This window comes from Eptesicus fuscus, chromosome 4 (assembly GCF_027574615.1).
Source record: "Eptesicus fuscus isolate TK198812 chromosome 4, DD_ASM_mEF_20220401, whole genome shotgun sequence".
Classification (NCBI taxonomy): Eukaryota; Metazoa; Chordata; class Mammalia; order Chiroptera; family Vespertilionidae; genus Eptesicus; species Eptesicus fuscus.
In genome coordinates this window covers 76,295,672-76,316,691 of record NC_072476.1, presented here as the reverse complement: position 1 = coordinate 76,316,691, position 21,020 = coordinate 76,295,672, and the positions used below count along the sequence as shown (strand labels likewise).

At 35.3% G+C, this 21,020-nt stretch overlaps 1 protein-coding gene across 6 annotated transcripts in view; it reads left to right on the top strand.

The window, feature by feature from the left end:
- RAD17 (RAD17 checkpoint clamp loader component) overlaps positions 1 to 21,020 on the top strand; it is a 25,896-nt gene extending 4,876 nt beyond the window's left edge. For 4 of the 6 annotated variants that reach the window (XM_008161899.3, XM_028139592.2, XM_054715187.1 and 1 more), the window contains exons 5-17: positions 1,311 to 1,467; positions 3,020 to 3,156; positions 3,634 to 3,686; positions 3,771 to 3,896; positions 3,990 to 4,059; positions 5,963 to 6,074; positions 7,888 to 8,073; positions 10,552 to 10,637; positions 10,772 to 10,918; positions 12,602 to 12,751; positions 15,631 to 15,751; positions 18,831 to 18,888; positions 20,664 to 21,020. In XM_008161899.3, the coding sequence (XP_008160121.2) occupies positions 1,311 to 1,467; positions 3,020 to 3,156; positions 3,634 to 3,686; positions 3,771 to 3,896; positions 3,990 to 4,059; positions 5,963 to 6,074; positions 7,888 to 8,073; positions 10,552 to 10,637; positions 10,772 to 10,918; positions 12,602 to 12,751; positions 15,631 to 15,751; positions 18,831 to 18,888; positions 20,664 to 20,928 (1,668 nt within the window). In that variant the 3' untranslated portion in view covers positions 20,929 to 21,020. The remainder of the gene's footprint in view (positions 1 to 1,310; positions 1,468 to 3,019; positions 3,157 to 3,633; positions 3,687 to 3,770; positions 3,897 to 3,989; positions 4,060 to 5,962; positions 6,075 to 7,887; positions 8,074 to 10,551; positions 10,638 to 10,771; positions 10,919 to 12,601; positions 12,752 to 15,630; positions 15,752 to 18,830; positions 18,889 to 20,663) is intronic. The other 2 variants (XM_054715185.1, XM_054715189.1) reach the window with 2 other exon arrangements.

Sequence of the window (21,020 nt, the reverse complement as noted above, 5' to 3'; positions counted from 1 at the left end):
TTATACCTCTTTTCCCCTCTTATGTCCTGGCATCAGCATAAAGCACAGTGAACCAGTTCAGGTGCTAATATATTTAGCACATAAGATTATCTCACACTGAAGCAAGCAGGCAAATTACATATTAGTTTTGGTACTAAATATACCCTAAAACAGTCATCATTCATTTATACTGATGTTTTTTGTTTCACTTCCTAATACCACAAATACTCTCAGCCACCAAGCTGAATATTCTCTCTCTCTTTAAGTTTTCCTAATGTAGAAATTCCTCAAACATAAAAATAGGATGGTAAATTAATACATGGATTCGAAGTTTTGTAAGAATACTTTATAAGTTGTGTTATTTTATATTGCATCATATCAGAAAATATGTATGGTTCTGCTGTGGGTTTGTTTTGTCTTTATTGATTTTATTTTATTATTTTTAATATTTTTATTGATTTTTAGAGAGAGAGGAAGGAAGAAGGATAAAAAGAGAGAAACATCAATGAGAGAGAAACATCATGATCAGCTGCCTCTTGCATGCCCCCCACTGGGTGTTAAGCCTGCAACCCAAGCATGTGCCCTGACCAAGGTTGATGCTCAACCACTGAGTCACTGGCCAGGCTCTTTGTGTAATTTTAACACAAAACCAAAGTTTTAGATACAAAAGCCAAATAGAAAAGACCATGATTCAAAAGAGGACCTGTTTCCATTGGTGGCAACTTGAAACATTAACTGCTTCATCTCAAAGTTGAAAATTAAAGGAAATGATTTTTTAAATCAGATTTACTGTATGAGGGAATGTTTCTGGGACCTATTATCTCTAGTCTTTCTTTAGAGTCCTATCTTCTAAATATGTTTCTTAGTATACATTTCTTTTAAAATCGGATGTACAAACAGGTCTTCCCATTAGAATATTTGGTATTTGTGTAGTATTAAAGTATATAATCCAAAGAGTTCTGTATTAAGATTGAATTTTATAAATTTAGGTAACCTCTAAAAATGTTTGTTTCAGATGTTAACAAACATCTAAAACAAACTTAATTTAGTTGAAGTTTAGTTTTAATTTGGCTACTAAGTAGTCCTTGGGAGGGGCATAAATGCAAAAAGTGAAGCATTACTAGTAACTACACTTAAAGTTCAGGAAATAAATTTATCTTACTTTATCTAAAGCTCATTTATTCCAGCTAGCATTATTGTGAAATGTAGTCTGCTTATACTAGACAGTCAGTAAATACTTACAGAATTAATTAATATTTAGAAAGAAAATTCAAACATAATATTCTAGCATTTCAGTGAATTTGATTCTTTATGTTTGTGTTTGGTTTTAGGGTGGATCTATTTTATTAATAACAGGGCCTCCTGGGTGTGGAAAAACAACAACTATAAAAATACTGTCAAAGGAGCTTGGTATTCAAGTACAAGAGTGGATTAATCCAGTTTTATCAGACTTCCAAAAAGATGACTTCAAGGAGATATTTAATTATGGTAAGGTTTTCTGTGAAGGTAATGGAAGTACTGGGAAAAGTCTGTGCTAAACAGACATTTGAAACAAACTTCCTAACTATATATATCCCTAAGATTCCTAAGATCGTTTGTGGTTTATGTTGAGAACAAGGTGTATATTGCCTCTCCTAGATTGGCATCTAACCACTACCAACTGCTTTACAAAGTCAGAGTAGCAATCAAGTGAAACTATATGAGTGCATTTACTCCCATACTTCCCTATTTACAGAGAAAAATAATCTCAAGAGAAGGAATGGCTTCTCCAGTAGAGGAGAATGGGATTCCTTTTTATGTATTTCTTTTTATATATTGTTATTGATTTCAGAGAGGAAGGAAGAGGAAGAGAGACAAACATCAGTGATGAGAGAGAGAGAATCATTGACCGGCTGGCTCCTGCACGCCCCACACAGGATTGCGCCCACAACCTGGGCATGTGCCCTGACTGGGAATCCAACTATGACCTCTTGCTTGGTTGTGGGCTCAATACCCCGTAGGGGGTGTGCAGGAGGCAGCTGATCAGTGATACTCTCTCATCATTGATGTTTTTATCTCCCTCTCCCTTCCTCTCTGAAATCAATAAAAATATACATATTTTTAAAAAGATGTATTAAAAGAAATTGTCTCCAAACAAGAGGCGAGAACTTAAATCATACCTGTGAGAATCAAATCAAAATATAAGTCAAAGACTATCTTTGGAATTGGGAAGGAGGCCTTAAGACAAACATCCAAAAATAATGATATCAATTTAAAGATGTGGTACCTGATAAATTTACATGTATGTTTATGTACTCCAGCACAATCATTTTTAACTTTCATAGTTTTTCTTATTGATACTATACTAAACTAGGGGTAGCGAAAGCGAAATCTCCTAGGCCATTTTGAAGTGAAAGGGGTTCTGTAGAAGGAACTTTTTTTTTTTTAATGTAGAATATTCCTCAAAATCTCTTTGGGAATATGCTCTGTGCATACTGTATGCTTACTATACACACCCTTATGTTGCTAGTATCCCGTATTCCTAAAACTTACTGTTTTTTAAACAGGAACATTATTTTTGAAAATCTAGCAAGTCTTTATAAACAGTCCTCTATATGAAACATGTTTTTGGAGAACTTCCTTTTATCCCCAAGTTCATTAATCAGTCATTCTGCTTTTGTTGTTAAACCTTTATTATTGAAAAAATTTTATTTGTAGTCACAAACTCATTTGGAGAGTCTTCATTGTATAGGCAAGGTTATAAGTATTTTTACCAATTGTATAGAATGACGATATATTCTGAAGTCAGTTGACTCCACAATACATTCGATGTGTGAAAAAATTCCTGATGTTCATGATGACTCTTGTCTTTTGAAATGAATATTCTATCTTAAATTTGAACAGTTTGCCTAATTAGAAAACAGTCTATAGTATTGTGAGCTGTTCTTGCATATGTAAATGTACTCATTAATGTATATGTATATATTATGTATATATGTGTAATATTGATGTATATATATAAATTGTTGAAAATAAAAGGGTTAAATATGTTTCCTTTTAGAATCAAGCTTCCATATATTTCCCTACCAGTCTCAGATAACAGTTTTTAAAGAGTTTCTACTAAGAGCCACAAAATATAACAAACTACAAATGCTTGGAGATGATCTAAGAACTGATAAGAAGATAATTCTGGTTGAAGTAAGTATAACTTTTGAAATCTGCAGTACCTATAGAGTAAACAATTGCAAGATATATTTTATGTGATAATGACATTAACTCTTTGTAGTATTAATAGTGGTAAAATATAATATAAAGGCTTGATAATAGAAACTTAAAAACCTGTTTAGTGAACTTGAATAGAGTAGCTATAGGTGAGTGGACTTTAAAAATTTAATGCCTTAAGTGTAGAAAAGCAAAATTAATATTTGGAAAATGATGTCTTTGTGAAAATACTGTAACTAGTAATGACCCTAAGAATTTAATGTGAAAATTGGGTTTCCCATTGATGGACATTACTGTTGAGGATGTCAGCTATTTCATATTCCCCTTCTATAAAAGTTCTGGCTACAATACGTTGAATAGATAGCATTTTTTCCTATCTTGGTAAATATAAACCTGAACATAAATTTACATAGGAATAAAACTGAACAAGTATTTATTGTGTATTTTTAATAGGATTTGCCTAACCAGTTTTATCGAGATTCTCATACTTTACATGAAGTTCTAAGGTGAGTTTCAGTGAACTTTTCTAAAATTCCAAATTAAATGGTAAGTGGCTTAAATTTCAACATTGCTGTATTTTGTTATTTTAGGAAATATGTACAGATTGGTCGATGTCCTCTAATATTTATAATCTCTGACAGTCTCAGTGGAGATAATAATCAAAGGTTACTGTTTCCCAAAGAAATTCAAGAAGAGTGTGCTATCTCAAACATTAGGTAAGAATTAAATTTCTGTCTAAAATGTTCACATACACATTGTATTTTAAATTAATCATTTAACCATTTTCTTGTTGTATAAAACTTTGACAGTTTCAACCCTGTGGCACCAACAATTATGATGAAATTTCTTAATCGAATAGTGACAGTAGAAACTAAGAAGGTAAGTTTCTTAAGAACTGATTAATTTGAATCTAACTTTCTAATTATATAAACCCAAACTTAAGTGGTATTATGTAAACTTGAGTTGGAGACACATATTTTTAGAATTAAAAATTTTATTACACTTACAAGGCATGTCATTTTGGAAAATATAGGAAATATTGATTTAAAAGATCCTTAACCTTTTTCTTTTAAAACTTAGCTTTCTCTTTCACATTAGGTCAATTTCCCTTTGTTTTAGTGTTCTAAATTGTGTCTGTAATGAAGATACCGTTAACTGGCATCTGGGTACATTAGTCATCAATAGTACAACTGTACTTTTGTCCGTTGTCAACTTTTTATTATTGTGGTAAAAAACACATAATAAAATTTACCATCACAAATATTTTTTCCAGCTTTATTGATATATAATTGATATAACATTGCATAAGTTTAAGGAGTACAACATGTTGATTTGATACACTTATGTATTGCAGAATGTTTACCACCATAGCATTACCTAACACCTCCATCACATCATGTAATTCCACTTCTTTTTTGTGGTGAGAACATTTAAGATCTACTCTCTTAATTTTCTCTCAATTTTCAAATATATAATATAGTATTATAACTATACCACTGTAACCATTTTTAAGTAAACAGTTGAATAGTGTTAGGCATATTAACATGGTTGTGAAACATCTGTCACTTTCAATGCATCATTTTTTTCTATCTTTCAAATCATCGTGATGTTAAAATAAATTGATGGAATTTCTCCTAGCAGCATGGTTCTAGATCTTACATGAAACATTTATTTATTTTTGCACTGCTGGGATCGCAGGAATTGAAGGAAATCTTCAAGGAAGGGGTTGTTTTGAATATTAAAATAATGTATGTGTGTAGAACACTTAACTGAATAACAATTTTTAATAATGAAATATCAGAAACTGAGTCCAACAATAATGAAGCAGTTATACAGCTGAGCTATTATGTCATTAATTAGTGTTTTGAGAATATTTAGTGACATGGGATAATACAATTAAATGCCATTAAAAATAACAAGATATAAACTTACGTGATAATGCTAACAAAAATATCTTCAGCTCTTTATATTTGTCAGTCACTATGCAAAGTGTTTACATACCTGATCTTATTAAACCTCGTCATAACCATATGAAATTGGTACATTATCCCTATTTTACAGGTAAGGAAACTGAGCTTTGGGACAAATAATTTACATAATATTCCACAACTGTTAAGTATCAGACAGGTTTGAAATTTGTTCTGACTCCAATTTACTGTGCTAAAACAGAATAAGCAATTGTCAGTAACAACAAAACGTACAAATATATATAAACCTACACATACTAGAAAAAAGTACATACAAATGTTAAATGTGGTTAGTTCTGTATGTTTGGATTACTTGTGATATTTAATTTAATTAATTAATTTATTTATTTAAATTATTTTATTGATTTTTTACACAGAGAAAGGGATAGGGATAAAGTTAGAAACATCATGAGAGAGAAATATCGATCAGCTGCCTCCTGCACACTCCCCACTGGGTATGTGCCCGCAACCAAGGTACATGCCCCTGACCAGAATCGAACCTGGGACCCTTGAGTCCACAGGCCGACGCTCTATCCACTGAGCCAAACCGGTTAGGGCTACTTGTGATATTTTAATACCTTCTTGAAAAAAATCTACATTCTTTGCTATTAGCATAACTACAAATTATATTTTTAAGTATTTTATTTATCAAACATTAAGAAATAATAAAAATAATCAATATATGACTTTATCACCTCAATTCAAATTTGAAAGATTCTAATGTACTTCCATTAATTTATAAAATAAGGGAGTTTTTGGTTGTGTGTTTTATTTTATTTAGGAAAACATTAAGATTTTTAATTTTCTCATTTCAGAATGGAGGAAATATTACCGTCCCTGATAAAACTTCTCTAGAGTTGCTCTGTCAAGGATGCTCTGGTGATATCAGAAGTGCAATAAACAGCCTCCAGTTTTCTTCTTCAAAAGGTAACTATGGAAGATACATTCTTACAGCATTGTATAGGTGACTGCTCTTCTCTCTTAGTTGTTCATGAAATAAATCAAACTAAACATATTTTAACTTATAATTGATATATACCTATTTCCACTTAATATTTTTTTATTGAGTTTATGTCATAATATATGTGTATACATGCATGCACAGACCCCTATGAATATGTCATCATATGTATCTGTACATCTGAGACAAAACCTGATTTATATATGCGGTTTGCTACTTTACCTTTGAAAGTTAATTTTACTTCCTGGGTGAAAACCTTGGCTCTTCCACTTAGTGACAATCTTACAGGTGACTAAATCTGTGCCTCTATTTTCTCACCTTTTATATAAAAAACAGTCTCAAGTTATGTGAAGAGTAAGCGAAGTAATACTTGTATTTATTCCAGTGCTTGCTACATACTAAGGGCTCAATAAATGGCCAGCTGTTAATGAATTTAATAATATTGTGCTCATGTAGGTTTAGTTTTGAACTTCTTTCATAATACTTTATATATGATATTTTAACAAATTAGTTTCCCTTTACTGTTATGTAAAAGGGGTCCACAGCCATATGATATTAAAGAGATAGCCCCACTAATGGCAATGAGTTGCATTTTTACTCCAGTAGTCACAGTTCACTGAGCACAGTCTTCATCAGAAAACACTGAACAAATGTTGATACTTAACATTCAGAAATGACCTTAAAAAATTAAAAGCAATCTTTGGAGCTCTCAAAATCCACCTGAAGTACTAATTTCTACCCATAAGTGTAACATGTTCATCTGGTTTACAACTTTGTTTTTCAAAATAACTGTAGAGAAATAGGCAACCTGACACAACTGAAAACAATTCTGCTTTCTGTAGAAACTTAAAGGTAAAATGATCTTTAGGTTCACTACTGGAATTATGTGTTAGAATGACTGAAGTGGGCCACTTTGGGTCCTAACTACCATTTTTAACATTATTGCTCTGAGCTCAGAAATTGTAAAGGGAAGAAAATAAAATTTTTTTAGTAGATCAGGAACTGTATTAGCAATTGTATGTTTTTTAATTTAATTCTCAGATCAGCCTAATGAAAGAAACAGTATTAGTATTCAAACCCATATCTTGTGTTCTTTCTGCTATTCCAGGCTGATTTTCTTAAATGATATATTTTGAGTTTTAAACAATAGAATTATCAATGAAATTTGAACACAAACATACTCAAAATTTGAGACTGTCCACATCAGTAGAGGTAATAAAGAATAGTTATCAAGAATGAGTTGCAGAACCAGGCTGCCTGGATTCAAATCACTTACTAAATGATAACCTTGAGCCAGTTACTTAACTTCTTTATACTTCATTTCTTTATCTGTATAATAATAGTTCTTTTCCTAATAGTAGTTCTTTTCCTAATAGTAGTGCTTTCCTGATAAGGTTTTTATGAGGATTAAATTAGTTAATACATATTATGTACCAAGAATAGTACCTTGCGCAAAACACTGAAAATTCAAGGTTATATGGGTATAACTATATTAAAGAATGTGCCATTTGTGTATGTGAAAATTTGAAATGTGTCATGAAATACTTTTAGATGACATTTAATCTGTTTTAATAGTTTAGTAACTCAAAGAGGACTCTGACTCAGTTCAGATATTTTATAATTATTGTTTATTAGAAAAATATTTTTAAATTAGAATTAGAATACTTAGTATAACTATATCTGAAGTGTTCTCAGTTTTAGCTTTCATATTTTAATTTTATTTTAAATATTGACACTTGGGTGTATATTTTTTTTGGGGGGGGGGTGTATATTATTTAGGAAGGAACAATTTATGCCCAAGGAAAAAAGGAATGTCTTCATTAAAATCAGATGCTGTGCTGTCAAAATCAAGACGAAGAAAAAAATCTGATAAAGTTTTTGAAAATCAAGAGGTCCAAGCTATTGGTGGAAAAGATGTTTCTCTCTTTCTCTTCAGAGCTCTGGGGAAAATACTATATTGCAAAAGTAAGAAAACTTATACATTTTTTAAAGTTTGTTAGATAATATTCTTACAACTGAAGTAAAACACCAAAAAATTTTAAATGTCATGTATTTGGTTCTTTTATAACAAAGAATTGGGGCTAGATCACATGCTGTTTGGCAAGGCCTACACAGGAAAATGTATTTACCCAGATAGAGTATTTTTGGAATATAAGTGGGATTAAACCCAAAAATGAAGTACTCTAGGCCATATCAATATCCGTAAGTCTTTAAAATTATAGTTTACTGAAAGTTAGACATCAATCCATCTAGACATTTAGTGGCAACTGTTGGTTGCCCAAGTCTTCTTAGCACTGAGCTCTGGCCACCAGGGCTCTAAGCAGATTGCTAGGTAGCTTCAGGTTTCTTTGGATTCTCTTGCATTTCTCTGGACCCTTCACTAACAGCTCTGTCCCTAACCAGAGATGTTCTTCCTTTCCCTCTTCTTTTTAAAAAAAAAAAATAATTCTTTACCCTCTTCTGTCTTTAATGACTGCTTCTCCTCAGCCTCTTCACCCCCATTACCCATTTCTAAGCTCCCAAATTGTCTCTTCTTTCAATAAAATCCCAAACTCCTATTCTTTATGTGGAAAATATCAGTTTTCCTTCTTATGATCCTGAAGGAAGAAAATTGAGATTTCTTTTTTTTTTAATGTTTGTATTGATTTTAAATATATATATTTTATATTGATTTCAGAGATGAAGGGAGAGGTGGGGGGAGAGAGAGAGAGATAGAAACATCAATGATGAAAGAGAATCATTGATTGGCTGCCTCCTGCACGCCCCCTACTGGGGATCAAGCCCATAACCTGGGCATTGTGCCCTGACCAAAATCTAACTGACCTCCTGGTTCATAGGTCAGCGTTCAAGCACTGAGCCACTGTATCCAGGCTGTATCGAGAGAGGGGGAGGGTCAAGGAAGAGAGAGAGACAGACAGACAGAAACACCTATCAGCCACCTCTTGCATGCCTCCCACCAGGGATCGAGCCTGCAATCTGGACCTATGCCATGACAGGGAATTGAACCAGTGACCTCTTGGTGCATGGGCTGACGCTCAACCACCTGAGCCACGCCAGCCAGGGGAGATTTCTTTTTTATTTTTTTAAATTGATCTGGTGCAATTTTTATAGAAAATAGTTTACACAGATTTTTAGAGGAAAAATCATTGCTATAGTTTAGAATAGTTTTATATGTTATAACAAAAAATAATTCATGATGCCCTAACCGGTTTGGCTCAGTGGATAGAGCGTCGGCCTGCGGACTGGAGGGTCACAGGTTCGATTCCAGGTCAAGGGCATGTACCTTGGTTGCGGGCACATCCCCAAAAGGGGATGTGCAGGAGGCAGCTGATCGATGTTTTTCTCTCATTGATGTTTCTAACTCTCTATCCCTCTCCCTTCCTCTCTGTAAAAAAAATCAATAAAATATATTTTAAAAAATAATTCATGATGAACAGTAAAGTCTTTTGTGTACAGTATCCTCAACATTCTCTCAGTTGTCCAAATCTCTTGTAAAATAGCTGCAAATAACCGTGAATTGTAAAATGATGCAAATAATTCACTGAAACCTCATGCTATCATGCCCGTTACTATTTGAGACTGTTTTCTGGTTGCCAAAAACCCAGTTGTTTCAAACTACTGTTTTTTATCTTGCTATAAAACTCTGTGGATGCCTTTTACACCTGCTTTCTATCGTTCTTATCAAAAATTGGGATTGCTAAATGGAAACCTTCGTGCCACCTGAGGAAAATGAAACAGGGATCACTTAGGTGGAAATGAAGACACTCTGTCTCTGGCTCCTCTGACCTCTGGAGCTTAGTGGCCATTCACTGATTCTTTTCCTTCCACCCTTTTCCTCCTCGACACTCTTTTATAACCTTCTGTATTAGGGAATGGGATTTCTTCTTCTCTCCTGCAGAGAGTATCATCCGCCAGACAGTAAATAAGCTGTAAATGCCTCTACATTGAGATGAGAATAAAAAGAAGAAAGCAGCCTAAACCGGTTTGGCTCAGTGGATAGAGCATCGGCCTGCGGACTCAAGGGTCCCAGGTTCGATTCCGGTCAAGGGCATGTACCTTGGTTGCGGGCACATCCCCAGTGGGGGCTGTGCAGGAAGCAGCTGATCGATGTTTCTCTCTCATCGATGTTTCTAACTCTCTATCCCTCTCTCTTCCTCTCTGTAAAAAATCAATAAAATATATTTTAAAAAGAAGAAGAAGAAGAAGAAAGCAACTCAGAGCTGGAAAGGTGAAATGTGGAGTGCTTTAATTCTAGAAATGCCATAATCCAGACATCAGAATTCTACATTTTTCTTAATAGCGAGGCAACTCACATAAACTTCCAGTTCTTTTTAACAGTTCAATTAGTATTTTTGCAATTGTGTACCTAAAGTGTTGAAAAACTTTCAAGTGAGAGGTGCTATATAATTATAAAGATGTTTTTAATCTGGAAATTTTTCATAGGAGCATCTGTAACAGAAATAGACTCCCCTCGATTGCCCTCCCATTTATCAGAGTATGAACGGGATACATTACTTGTTCATCCTGAGGTAAAGTATAAAATCTTTAATAACACTAAGTACTACTTACAAGACATATATTTACATTTGTGGGCATATACATTGGACTACTGCATTTTTACCAAAATTATGTATGTATGGTGTTGTTTTTTTTTATATTATAGGAAGTAGTAGAAATGTCACACATGCCAGGAGATTTATTTAATTTATATCTTCACCAAAACTATGTGGATTTCTTCATGGAAGTAGATGATCTTGTGAGAGCCAGTGAATTTCTGAGTTTTGCAGATATCATCAGTGGTGACTGGAATGTAAGACCATTTGACTTAAATGTTTTTGTTTTTTATTATTTACTCAGAATTGGGGAAAAATTTTTACTTTTATTCTTAATTATTTGACATGACTTATATAAATTCTTAATAGCTATGAGAAAATTAATTCATCCAACTCAGTGTTTGTAATGAAGCTTCAGCAGTTAACTTGATTTTCCCGGTGATAAAATAACACTAATTTTTTCTAAAATTGTTTTCTGATTATAAAATTGATATACAGAAATTTTGACAACCATTGAAAAGTGGATAGAAGGAAAATAACTACTTCTTTCTATACTTTCTGCTAAATTTTTAATGGTTTCTTTTTTACAAATTGAAATTATTCACTATAAAATTTGTACTTTTTTCTTAACTTTTTTTTTTTTTTTAATATATCTTTATTGATTTCAAAGAGGAAGGGAAAGGGAGAGAAAACAGAAACATCTATGATGAGAGAGAACAATTGATTGGCTTCCCCCTGCATGTCCCACACGGGATCGAGCCCGCAACCTGGGAATTGAACGTGGCTTCCTGTGTCATAGATCAGCGCTCAAGCACTGAGCCACACTGTCTGGGCTTTCTTAACATTTTAACAAATGACCAAGCTAGTAGCCACTAGCCACATGCAGCTAATTAAATTAAATTAAAATTCAGTTCCTTAGTCCCACTAGTCACGTTTCCAGCATTTGTTAGTTACATGTGGCTAGTAACTATATTGAACAGCCCATATACAAAACATTTCTATCATAGAAAGTTCCATTGGTTAACACTTTTGATATGTTAATATTTCTCTGTTATAAATGTTGAAATAGCATTAATAATTAAAACTAGGTAAGATAAAAACATTTTTATATAGTGTGTCATATTTAGAGTTTCATTATTCAGCAATTGTATTTGCTTAATTTTTTTATACTTTTTTATTTTGAAATTTTCCAGTCTGTAGACAAATTAAAATAATAGAATAGCCCTAACAGGTTTGGCTCAGTGGATAGAGCGTCGGCCTGCAGACTGAAAGGTCCCCAGGTTCGATTCCAGTCAAGGGCATGTACCTTAGTTTTGGGCACATCCACAGTAGGAGGTGTGGAGGAGGCAGCTGATCAATGTTTCTCTCTCATCGATGTTTCTAACTCTCTATCCCTCTCCCTCTCTGTAAAAAATCAAGTCTATTAAATAAATAAATAAATAAATAAATAAAAGAATAGTACAATGAGTATCTGTATGCCTTTAACTGTTGCTTACCAGTTTTTCACATTTTGCTACATTTGCTTAATCTCTGTGTATTTACAGACTTATTTTAGCTGAATAATTGGAAAGTAATTGCAAACATTATGACACTTAATACTTAAGCATCCATAATAACATTATTCTGTTATAAGCATAATAGCCTCCCACCTAAGAAAATTAACATACTATCCTAATTTTTATTTCCCCAGTTGTCTCAAAAATGTATTTATAGTCATTTTTCCCACGCTCATCCAAGATCCAATCAGAGTTTACACATAGCATTTGAATGTTATTTCTTAGTTGGATTTGTTTTAAATAATCTTGTAGCATATTATTTTTAGGCCTGCAGTGATGTTGAAAAGAGCTAAATATGGTTAGTCCTTTTTTGGTGTCAGAAATACCATTAGTACTATTTTATAAATCTCATGTTTTTTTTATTTCACATCTTTTCTTTTTTAGACACGCTCTTTACTCAGGGAATATAGTACGTCAATAGCTACAAGAGGTGTGATACATTCCAACAAAGCCCGAGGATTTGCTCATTGCCAAGGAGGAGGATCAAGTTTTCGGCCATTGCACAAACCCCAATGGTTTTTAATAAATAAAAAGGTAAAAAAAAAAAAAAGGAATTGTACACTTTCCATAGGTGAACTTTATGGCGTGTGAATTACATGTCAATAAAGTTTTTGTTTGCGTTTTTTTTTTGGTGGAGTTGATTCTCACCAGAGGATATTTTTTCCATTGCTTTTCGGAGTGGGAAGGATGGAGTGGGGGGACATCAATGTGAGAGAAACATCAACAGGTTGCCTCCTGCATGCGCCCCGATTCAAGGCAGGGAGTGAACCTGCAACCCAAAGTATATGCCGTTAACTGGAAATTGAACCCGCTACCTTTTGGTGCATGGGCTGACACTCAAACAACTGAGCCACACTGGCAAGGGCAAGTTGGGTTTTTTGTTGTTGTTAAAAAAGAAAAATGATATTTCATTCTTAGTAAGAAATAGTTGCTAAGACCCACAATTTTCTTTCAGAACATAAAAGAACAGTTTTCTTGAGTGCTTAGTCATTTTTTTTAGGGAAAAATCACTCAATTTGAAAGCCCGTACTTATTTTGTAAGTTGACTTATTGGAATCAAAGTATAGTTATATTTTAGTGTTAATTGAAAATAAATCCTGGCTTTGCCTCTACCACCTAGATAAATTATTTCACCTAATAACTAATAAGTATGTATACTTAGTTTACCCAGCTATAAAAGAAGAGGATTGAATTAAAGGTCAAAACACATGTGGCCTACAAGGTGAATGTAACATAGATATTTTCAATGAATCGCCCATCTTTAAAAATTAGTATAATTAAAATTCGGATATGGATTTCTGGCTTCAAAATTTCTAGAATCTTCTGGGGGGAAAGAAAGGAAAAGTAAGGCAACACTGGCCCATTTTTTAAAAATACATTTTTATTGATTTTTTTAGAGAGAGAGGAAGGGAGAGGGATAGATAAGTAGAAACATCAATGCGAGAAAAACATTGATTACATGTGCCATGACCAGGGGCCTCATGAATCATGGGTCTTAATCATTGAGCCACACCAACCTTTTAAAATATATTTTTATTGATTTGAGACGGGGGGAGAGAGAAAGAAACATCAATGATGAAAGAGAATCATTCACTGGTTGCCCCCTGCACACCCCACACTGGGGATCGAGCCCGCAATGTGGGCATGTACCCTGACTGGGGATCGAACCCAGGACCTCCTGGTTCATGGGTTGATGCTCAATCACTGAGCCACACTGAACTCACACTGGCCCATATTTTTATATGGCAACAATCTGCTGAAATCGAATAGAATCTCTCCCTTGAAAATGTGAGTGGTAGGTACCACTGTCCCCAGCTAGTCCACTGCTTTGATTTATATTACCTGCCTGGATCCTCTAGCATCTGAATCTGTGACCCCTGGACTAGGTCATCTCTAAGATGTCTTCCAGTTCTAAAATCATATGGCTAAATATGAGCCTATAATTCATAATCTAAGAAATTTCAATAAATTTCTTTGAAGAACTTTGACTTTTAAGCAATTTATAATCCCTTATTGACTTGCTTTGCTTTTATAGCACATATTAATTTTGCATTATAGTTACATATGAATTATCTTTCCAAGACTGTAAGGTCCTTTGAAAGCAAGATTGTGCTGCTTTCTTCATCAGCCTAATATTGCACCTGTGTTACCTAAAGGAAATAAGTTCTGCCCTGGCAGGGTAGCTCAGTTGATTAGAGCATGGTCCCATACACCAAAAGTCATGGGTTCAATTCCCAGTCAGGTCACATGTAGGGGGCAACCAATTAATGTTTCTCTCTCACATCAATGTTTCTCTTTCTCCCTCCTTTCTCTAAAATCAACCACAAACATCTCCTTGGGTGAGAATTTAAAAAAATAAAAATGAAACAATGTCCTCGCATAATTTGTGATGTATGTATGCTGACAAACTATTTATACACACACACACACACACACAATTTTTTGGTATAGAAAAGGTGGAGATTTATTGAAGAACAAGTACAGACTTCCACATGGGGAGGAGGAAAGGATCCCCTTAATATATTTTTATTGAGAGGTAGGGAGAGGAAGAAAGAGATAAAAACATCAATGATGAGAGAGAATCATTGATCAGCTGCTTCCTCCACACCCCACACTGGGGATTGAGCTGGCAACCTGGGCATGTGCCCTGACGGAGAATCAAACTGTGACCTCCTGGTTCATAGGTTGACGCCCAGCCACTGAGCCAGGCTGGCCAGGCCATAAACAATTCTTTTGATTTTTAAGTGTATTTTTCATTCTACCTAAAGTATTTTTTTAAATCACTATTGCTTTCTTTTAAATGTATGTTTATTGATTTCAGAAAGGAAGGGAGAGGGAGAGAGAGATAGAAACATCAATGATGAGCTGAAACCGGTTTGGCTCAGTGGATAGAGCGTAGGCCTGCGGACTGAAAGGTCCCAGGTTCGATTCCTGTCAAGGGCATGTACTTGGTTGAGGGCACATCCCCAGTGAGGGGTATGTAAGAGGCAGCTGATTGATGTTTCTAGCTCTCTATCCCTCTCTCTTCCTCTCTGTAAAAAATCAATAAAATATATTTTTTTTAAAAAAAGAAACATCAATGATGAGAAAGAATCATGGATCAGCTGCCTACTGGGGATCAAGCTTGCAACCCAAGCATGTGCCCTGACAGAATCTAACCTTGACCTCCTGGTTCACTGAACCATACTTGGCGGGCATAAAAAATTTTTATTGCTCTTATGTCAAATGTGAAATTGTTGTGTTGGTAAAATCCTGTACTAGATAATGCTAGAATCATTTTAAACAACTAATTAGATAAACTGTTAAAAGTATATTTATAGTATATAAGCCTACATACTTTTGCAATATAATAAACTTAGTGTATCTAGGAATACTATTTTTTTTTCCTTTCACCTTTTTTTTTTTCCATACAGTATCGGGAAAATTGCCTGGCAGCAAAAGCACTTTTTTCTGACTTCTGCTTACCAGCTTTATGTCTCCAAACTCAGCTGTTACCATATCTTGCTTTGCTAACCATTCCAATGAGAAATCAAGGTAATAACATGGGTTTTTATTTTCCCCAAGAAGTAGTGTTTTATAACATTATTGTTTTTGTAGGTCAACTCATCCTGTATAATAAAAGGCTAATATATGCAAATCAACCAAATGGCAGAACTTCTGGTTGCTATGATGTGCACTGACCACCAGGGGGCAGACACTCCAACCAGTAGGTTAACTTGCTGCTGGGGTCCGGCTGATCAGGACTGGGTGGAAACAGGCCAGACACACCTTGGAGCCCTCCCTCGTTCGCTCCCCAGCCAGCCAACCTCCTGCGGTCCCTCCCTGGCCAGTCGGCCCCAATTGGAACTGGGCGAGATGGGCCAGACACGCCCTGGAGCCCTCCTGTGGTCCCTCCCCAGCCCCAATCATGCACCGGTGGGGTCCCTCGGCCTGGCCTGCGCCCTCTCACAATCCAGGAGGACCCCTAAGAGGATGTCAGAGAGCCGGTTTCTGCCCAGTCCCCGCAGGCCAGTCCAAGGGACCCTACTGGTGCACAAGTTCATGTACCAGGCCTCTAGTTGCTATATAATACTGAGACTAAGTTTTTCCCCTGTATTTATTTTTTAATTTATTATTTTAAAATCTTTATTGTTGAGAGTATTACAGATTTTCCCCCTACTTTCCCCCCATTGCCCTCCTCCACTCAGATCCCACCCCACTCCAGGCCTTTACCACCCTATTGCCTGTGTCCAAGGGTTATACATATATGCATATAAGTTCTTTATTTAATCTCTACCCATTCTCTCACCCTCGCCTTCCGAGACTTTTTAAAAAAATTTTTTATTGAATTTATTGGGGGTGACATTGGTTAATAAATTATATAGGTTTCAGTTGTACAGTTCTATAATACATCATCTGTATATTGTATTGTGTGTTCACCACCCCAAGTCAAGTCTCTTTCCATCACCATTCATCCCCACTATGCCTTTGCCTACCTTCCCCCTCCCTTTGCTTATTTAACATGGTTTCCTTTTGTTCTTTGAACATATTTGTAATGGCTCTTTGAAGTCTTTTTCTATTAAATTTAATTCTGGGCCCTCTCAGTTTCTATTGCTTATCCTTTTTCCTGTACATACTTTGTTTGCATAGTCTCAGTGTTTTAGGTAATACATTGTAGCAAGTTCTGGATACTGGTTTCCCTTCATCTTCTGGGCTTGTTTTTGTTGTTGTTGCTTATTTATTTGTTTACCAACTTGGCTAAACTATTTTAATGAAATCTCAAAGAGCTCAGCCTTGGGCATGCCCACAGTCTCCTTGTGATGACAGTGGTTTTAGCAGGGCTCACTTTGATTTTATTTCTCCTTGCTTTATTTCTTGGTTAAACTGTCTGCCTCGTTTGACATCAAACCAACCTATTACCCTCTACCAATTACTAGCTGAGTGGCTTATCAGTTTCAACAGTTCCAGGGACATAAATTATTCCAGTCTGATAGAATTAAATTGGGCAGGTGTAGACTTTGAGGCATGGTATCTCATGGTTTGTTCTGACCCCAGGAGGGCTCTTCTTAGTCTCTTTCTCCGGTTCTTTCAGATGAAGTAGCTGGCTTATGTTTAAATTGTTGCTCTTGATTAAGAGGAGGCATTTATTTTAAGACGTCCCTTAAGCTTGAGCTTCCCCACACAAATAAAGTCAGTTCCTTTGGGTAGAGCATCGGAGCTCTCCCTTCATATGGAATGCTGTTTCCCCCTGGGCAAATTCCTGACCACTATTCTGGTGGGTGTTCACCTGGAGGTAGTCTCTGATTGGCTTGGCGTGGCTTAGTTTATCCAGGTAAGGACCCTCGGTTCTACGAATGGGCCTGGGGCAAGGGCTATTGCAGTTTGAGGAGGAGGGAGTATTCACCAGCTTGCCCCTGGAGTAGAGTTCCCATCCTGTGGATGGGGGCTGACCACGCTCACCAGGAGGGAGCCCTATGCTCTTGGCTGCACCCAGCTGGAGTGAAGTCTCCCTAAAGCTGAGGAAGAAAGGAAGCAGGTCTTAGTTCAAGTCCTGCAGACTCTTGTTAGATTTTCTTTTTTGTTTTGTTGGCCACGCCAGAACCACATAATTAGAGGGTTGGTGCTTTTTTTTTTACTTTCAGAGAAGAAGGGAGAGGGAGAGAGAAATAGAAACATCAATGATGAGAGAGACTCATTGATCAGTTGCCTCCTGCACACCCCACACTGGGGATTGAACCCACCACCCAGGCATGTGCCCTGACCGGGAATCGAGTTGTGGCTTCCTGGTTCATAGGTTGATGCTCAACCACTGAGCTATGCCAGCCAGGCAGATTTTCTTGAGCAAATGTTTCCTCATAACAAAATTTACCATCTTAAACCATTTTTAAGTATACAGTTCAGTAGTGTTAAGCATATTCACCTTATTGGGCAGCCAATCTCCAGAATTTGTCATGTTGCAAAATTGAAACTATACACATTAAACACTAACTTACCCCACCCTGCCACTACCACTTATCTTCTCTCTATGAATTTAACTATTCTAGATACCTCACATAAGTGAAATCTTACAATTTTTTGTGATTGGTTTATTTCATTTAGCAAGGTTTACTAATGTATAACATAAATCAGAATTTTCTTTTTAAGGCTCAATAATATTGTATGAACTAGTATATTCCACATTATGTTTATCCATTCATCTGGACACAAGTTGCTTCTGCCCTTTGGCTATTGTGAATAGTGCTGCTATATAAACAAAGGTATACAAATAACTTTTAAAAAATTCTACTTTTAGTTCTTTTGATGTATACCCAGAAGTGGAATTGTGAGATCATGTAGTAATGCTATTTTTAATTTTTTGAGGAACTGTCTTACCATTTTTCACATCAGCTACACCATTTTATACTCCCAACAGCAGTGCAAAAGGATTCCAATTTCTCTACATTCTTGCCAAACCTTTTTGTGTTCTTTTTTTAAAATAATAGTCACCTTACAGAGTATAAAATGGTATCTAGTGGTTTTGATTTACATTTTTCTAAGGATTAATGACTTTGAGCATCTTTTCCTGTATTTATTGGCCACTTATATATCTTTGGAGAAATGTCTATTTAAAACTTTTTTAAAATCTCTGTTTCAGCTCAGATTTCTTTTATCCAAGATATTGGAAGGCTTCCTCTGAATCGACACTTTGGAAGGTAAGCTGATGATTTTAATTTTCAAAGAGCTGTTACTGACATGTCCACTGAGTATGTTATTTTTCCAGTATACAATCACTAAATGTTATCTGTAAAATCCAAGGAATACATTTTGGGCCCAGTGATGAAAGACCATGACTGCATTGTAGACCCATCATTTCATTACATATAAAGTGTATTTTCACCAGCTTAGAATGGAATATCAGACTAAATAGAATTATAGGATCACAAAGGTAGAGAATTTTTAAAATCATCTTGTTGAACAAATTTTGCATATCTGGAAACACCTTTTCAGCTTTCCTATCAAGAGATTTTCTTGCCTATGTTTGAAGCCTGCAATGACCAAGCACTATCTTTTATTTACTTATCATAGAAAATCCAGACAATTGATAAAATACAGATACTATAGAGCAATAAACCTATATCTGTACCGTTCATTTTATTGCAAAATTGTTTCTGTGTTAATATCAGTGATTAACACAATATTTTTAGTTCATTTCTTCTTAGCTTATTTGTAAGGTCAGATTATACACTCAGGCATTTATTTATTTATTCATTTTAATCCTCACCCGAGGATATGTTTTATTGATTTTAGAGAGACAGGAAGGGAGAGGGATAGAGAGAGAGAGAGACAGAGGAGAGAGAGAAACATCAATCTGTTGCCTCCCATACAACCCCGACTGTGGATCAAACTCTCAATCTTTTGGTGTACGGGAAGACACTCCAACCAACTGAGCCACCAAGCCAGGGCTGCACGCAGGCATTTAAAAAGAATTAAAAAGAGTTAATCACTGTTATTGGTTCAAGTACTTTATCTGACTTTGTCAATGCTACCTATTACAATGACTAGTACTGTTATCTTTCATTTATGATGACCACATTTAACATTATCTTTGATTCATATTGATAATGTTAAATATTAATACTTAGCTTCATATTTTAATAGCTGCATAATTTCCTATAATTTACCTGCACCTTGTTTTTCTACATTTAGCTTACTTCCTACTTTTATCACAGCCTTTCTTATAGCTAAATCATCATGCACATCAAATACTATTTATAGAGGATGAAATGAAATAGCTGAATCACCGAATATACATCTTTCTGAGTCCTTTGCTCTACATTGCCAGATTGCTTCCAAGAACATGTTGACAATTTTATGTCCTTTTACAGTGTATTAGCATGTTCTTTTCTCCTAGGTCTTTGCCAGTTTAAAAGATGAGAAAAGTAGTTTGTTTTTTAAGGGAGGGACATAAAAAGAGAGAGAGATTGATTTGTTGTTCCATTTACTTATGCATTCATTGGTTGCTTCTTGTATGTGCTCTGACCAGCGATCAAAGCCGAAAAATTGGCATATTGGGATGACGTGCTAACCAACTGAGCTATGGGGTCAGGACTAATAGCTTATTAATTTTATTTCCATTTTTAAAATTATAAATCAGGTTGAACACTTTAGTTACCTTTGGTGCTTTTTTCTGTAAGTTGTTCCATGTTTTATGCCCATTCTCTTCTATTTATTTTTTATTAGTTTATAATAACTTTATTAAAGAGATTATTCAACTCATTTGTATCATAAGTTGTAATGGTTTATTCACAGTTTTTCATTTACCTTGTACTTTTGTTTATATTGTTAAATAAACTAAAGGGCCTGACTAGTGAATAGGATGAAGGTAAATGAAAGCATCAGGAGATGGTTTCATAATCTTCATACTCGTGTATAATTTAAAGGAATCTCCATTGGTTATTATTAATGCCTTGCATCATCAATCCTGTAGATTAAAAATGGAAGCCCTGACTGACAGGGAGCATGGACTGATAGACCCAGAAAGTGGAGATGAAGCCCAGTTCATCGGAGGACAGCCTTCAGAGGAAGCTGTGGAAGAATCTACTCAAACCCGGGAACCTGAAACCTGCTCTCTGCCTTTGAGTCAGAATAGTGGGAATGAACTGCCTGCCAGCCAGCCTCAGCCCTTCTCTGCCCAGGGAGACATGGAAGAAGAAGACATGATAATAGAAGACTATGAGAGCGATGGAACATAGAAACAGCCCACCAGTCACATTGCTACTGACAGATTCACATTAGTTTTACTCAGTGATACTTGAACAGAGATATAATATACATTTCAAGTGAA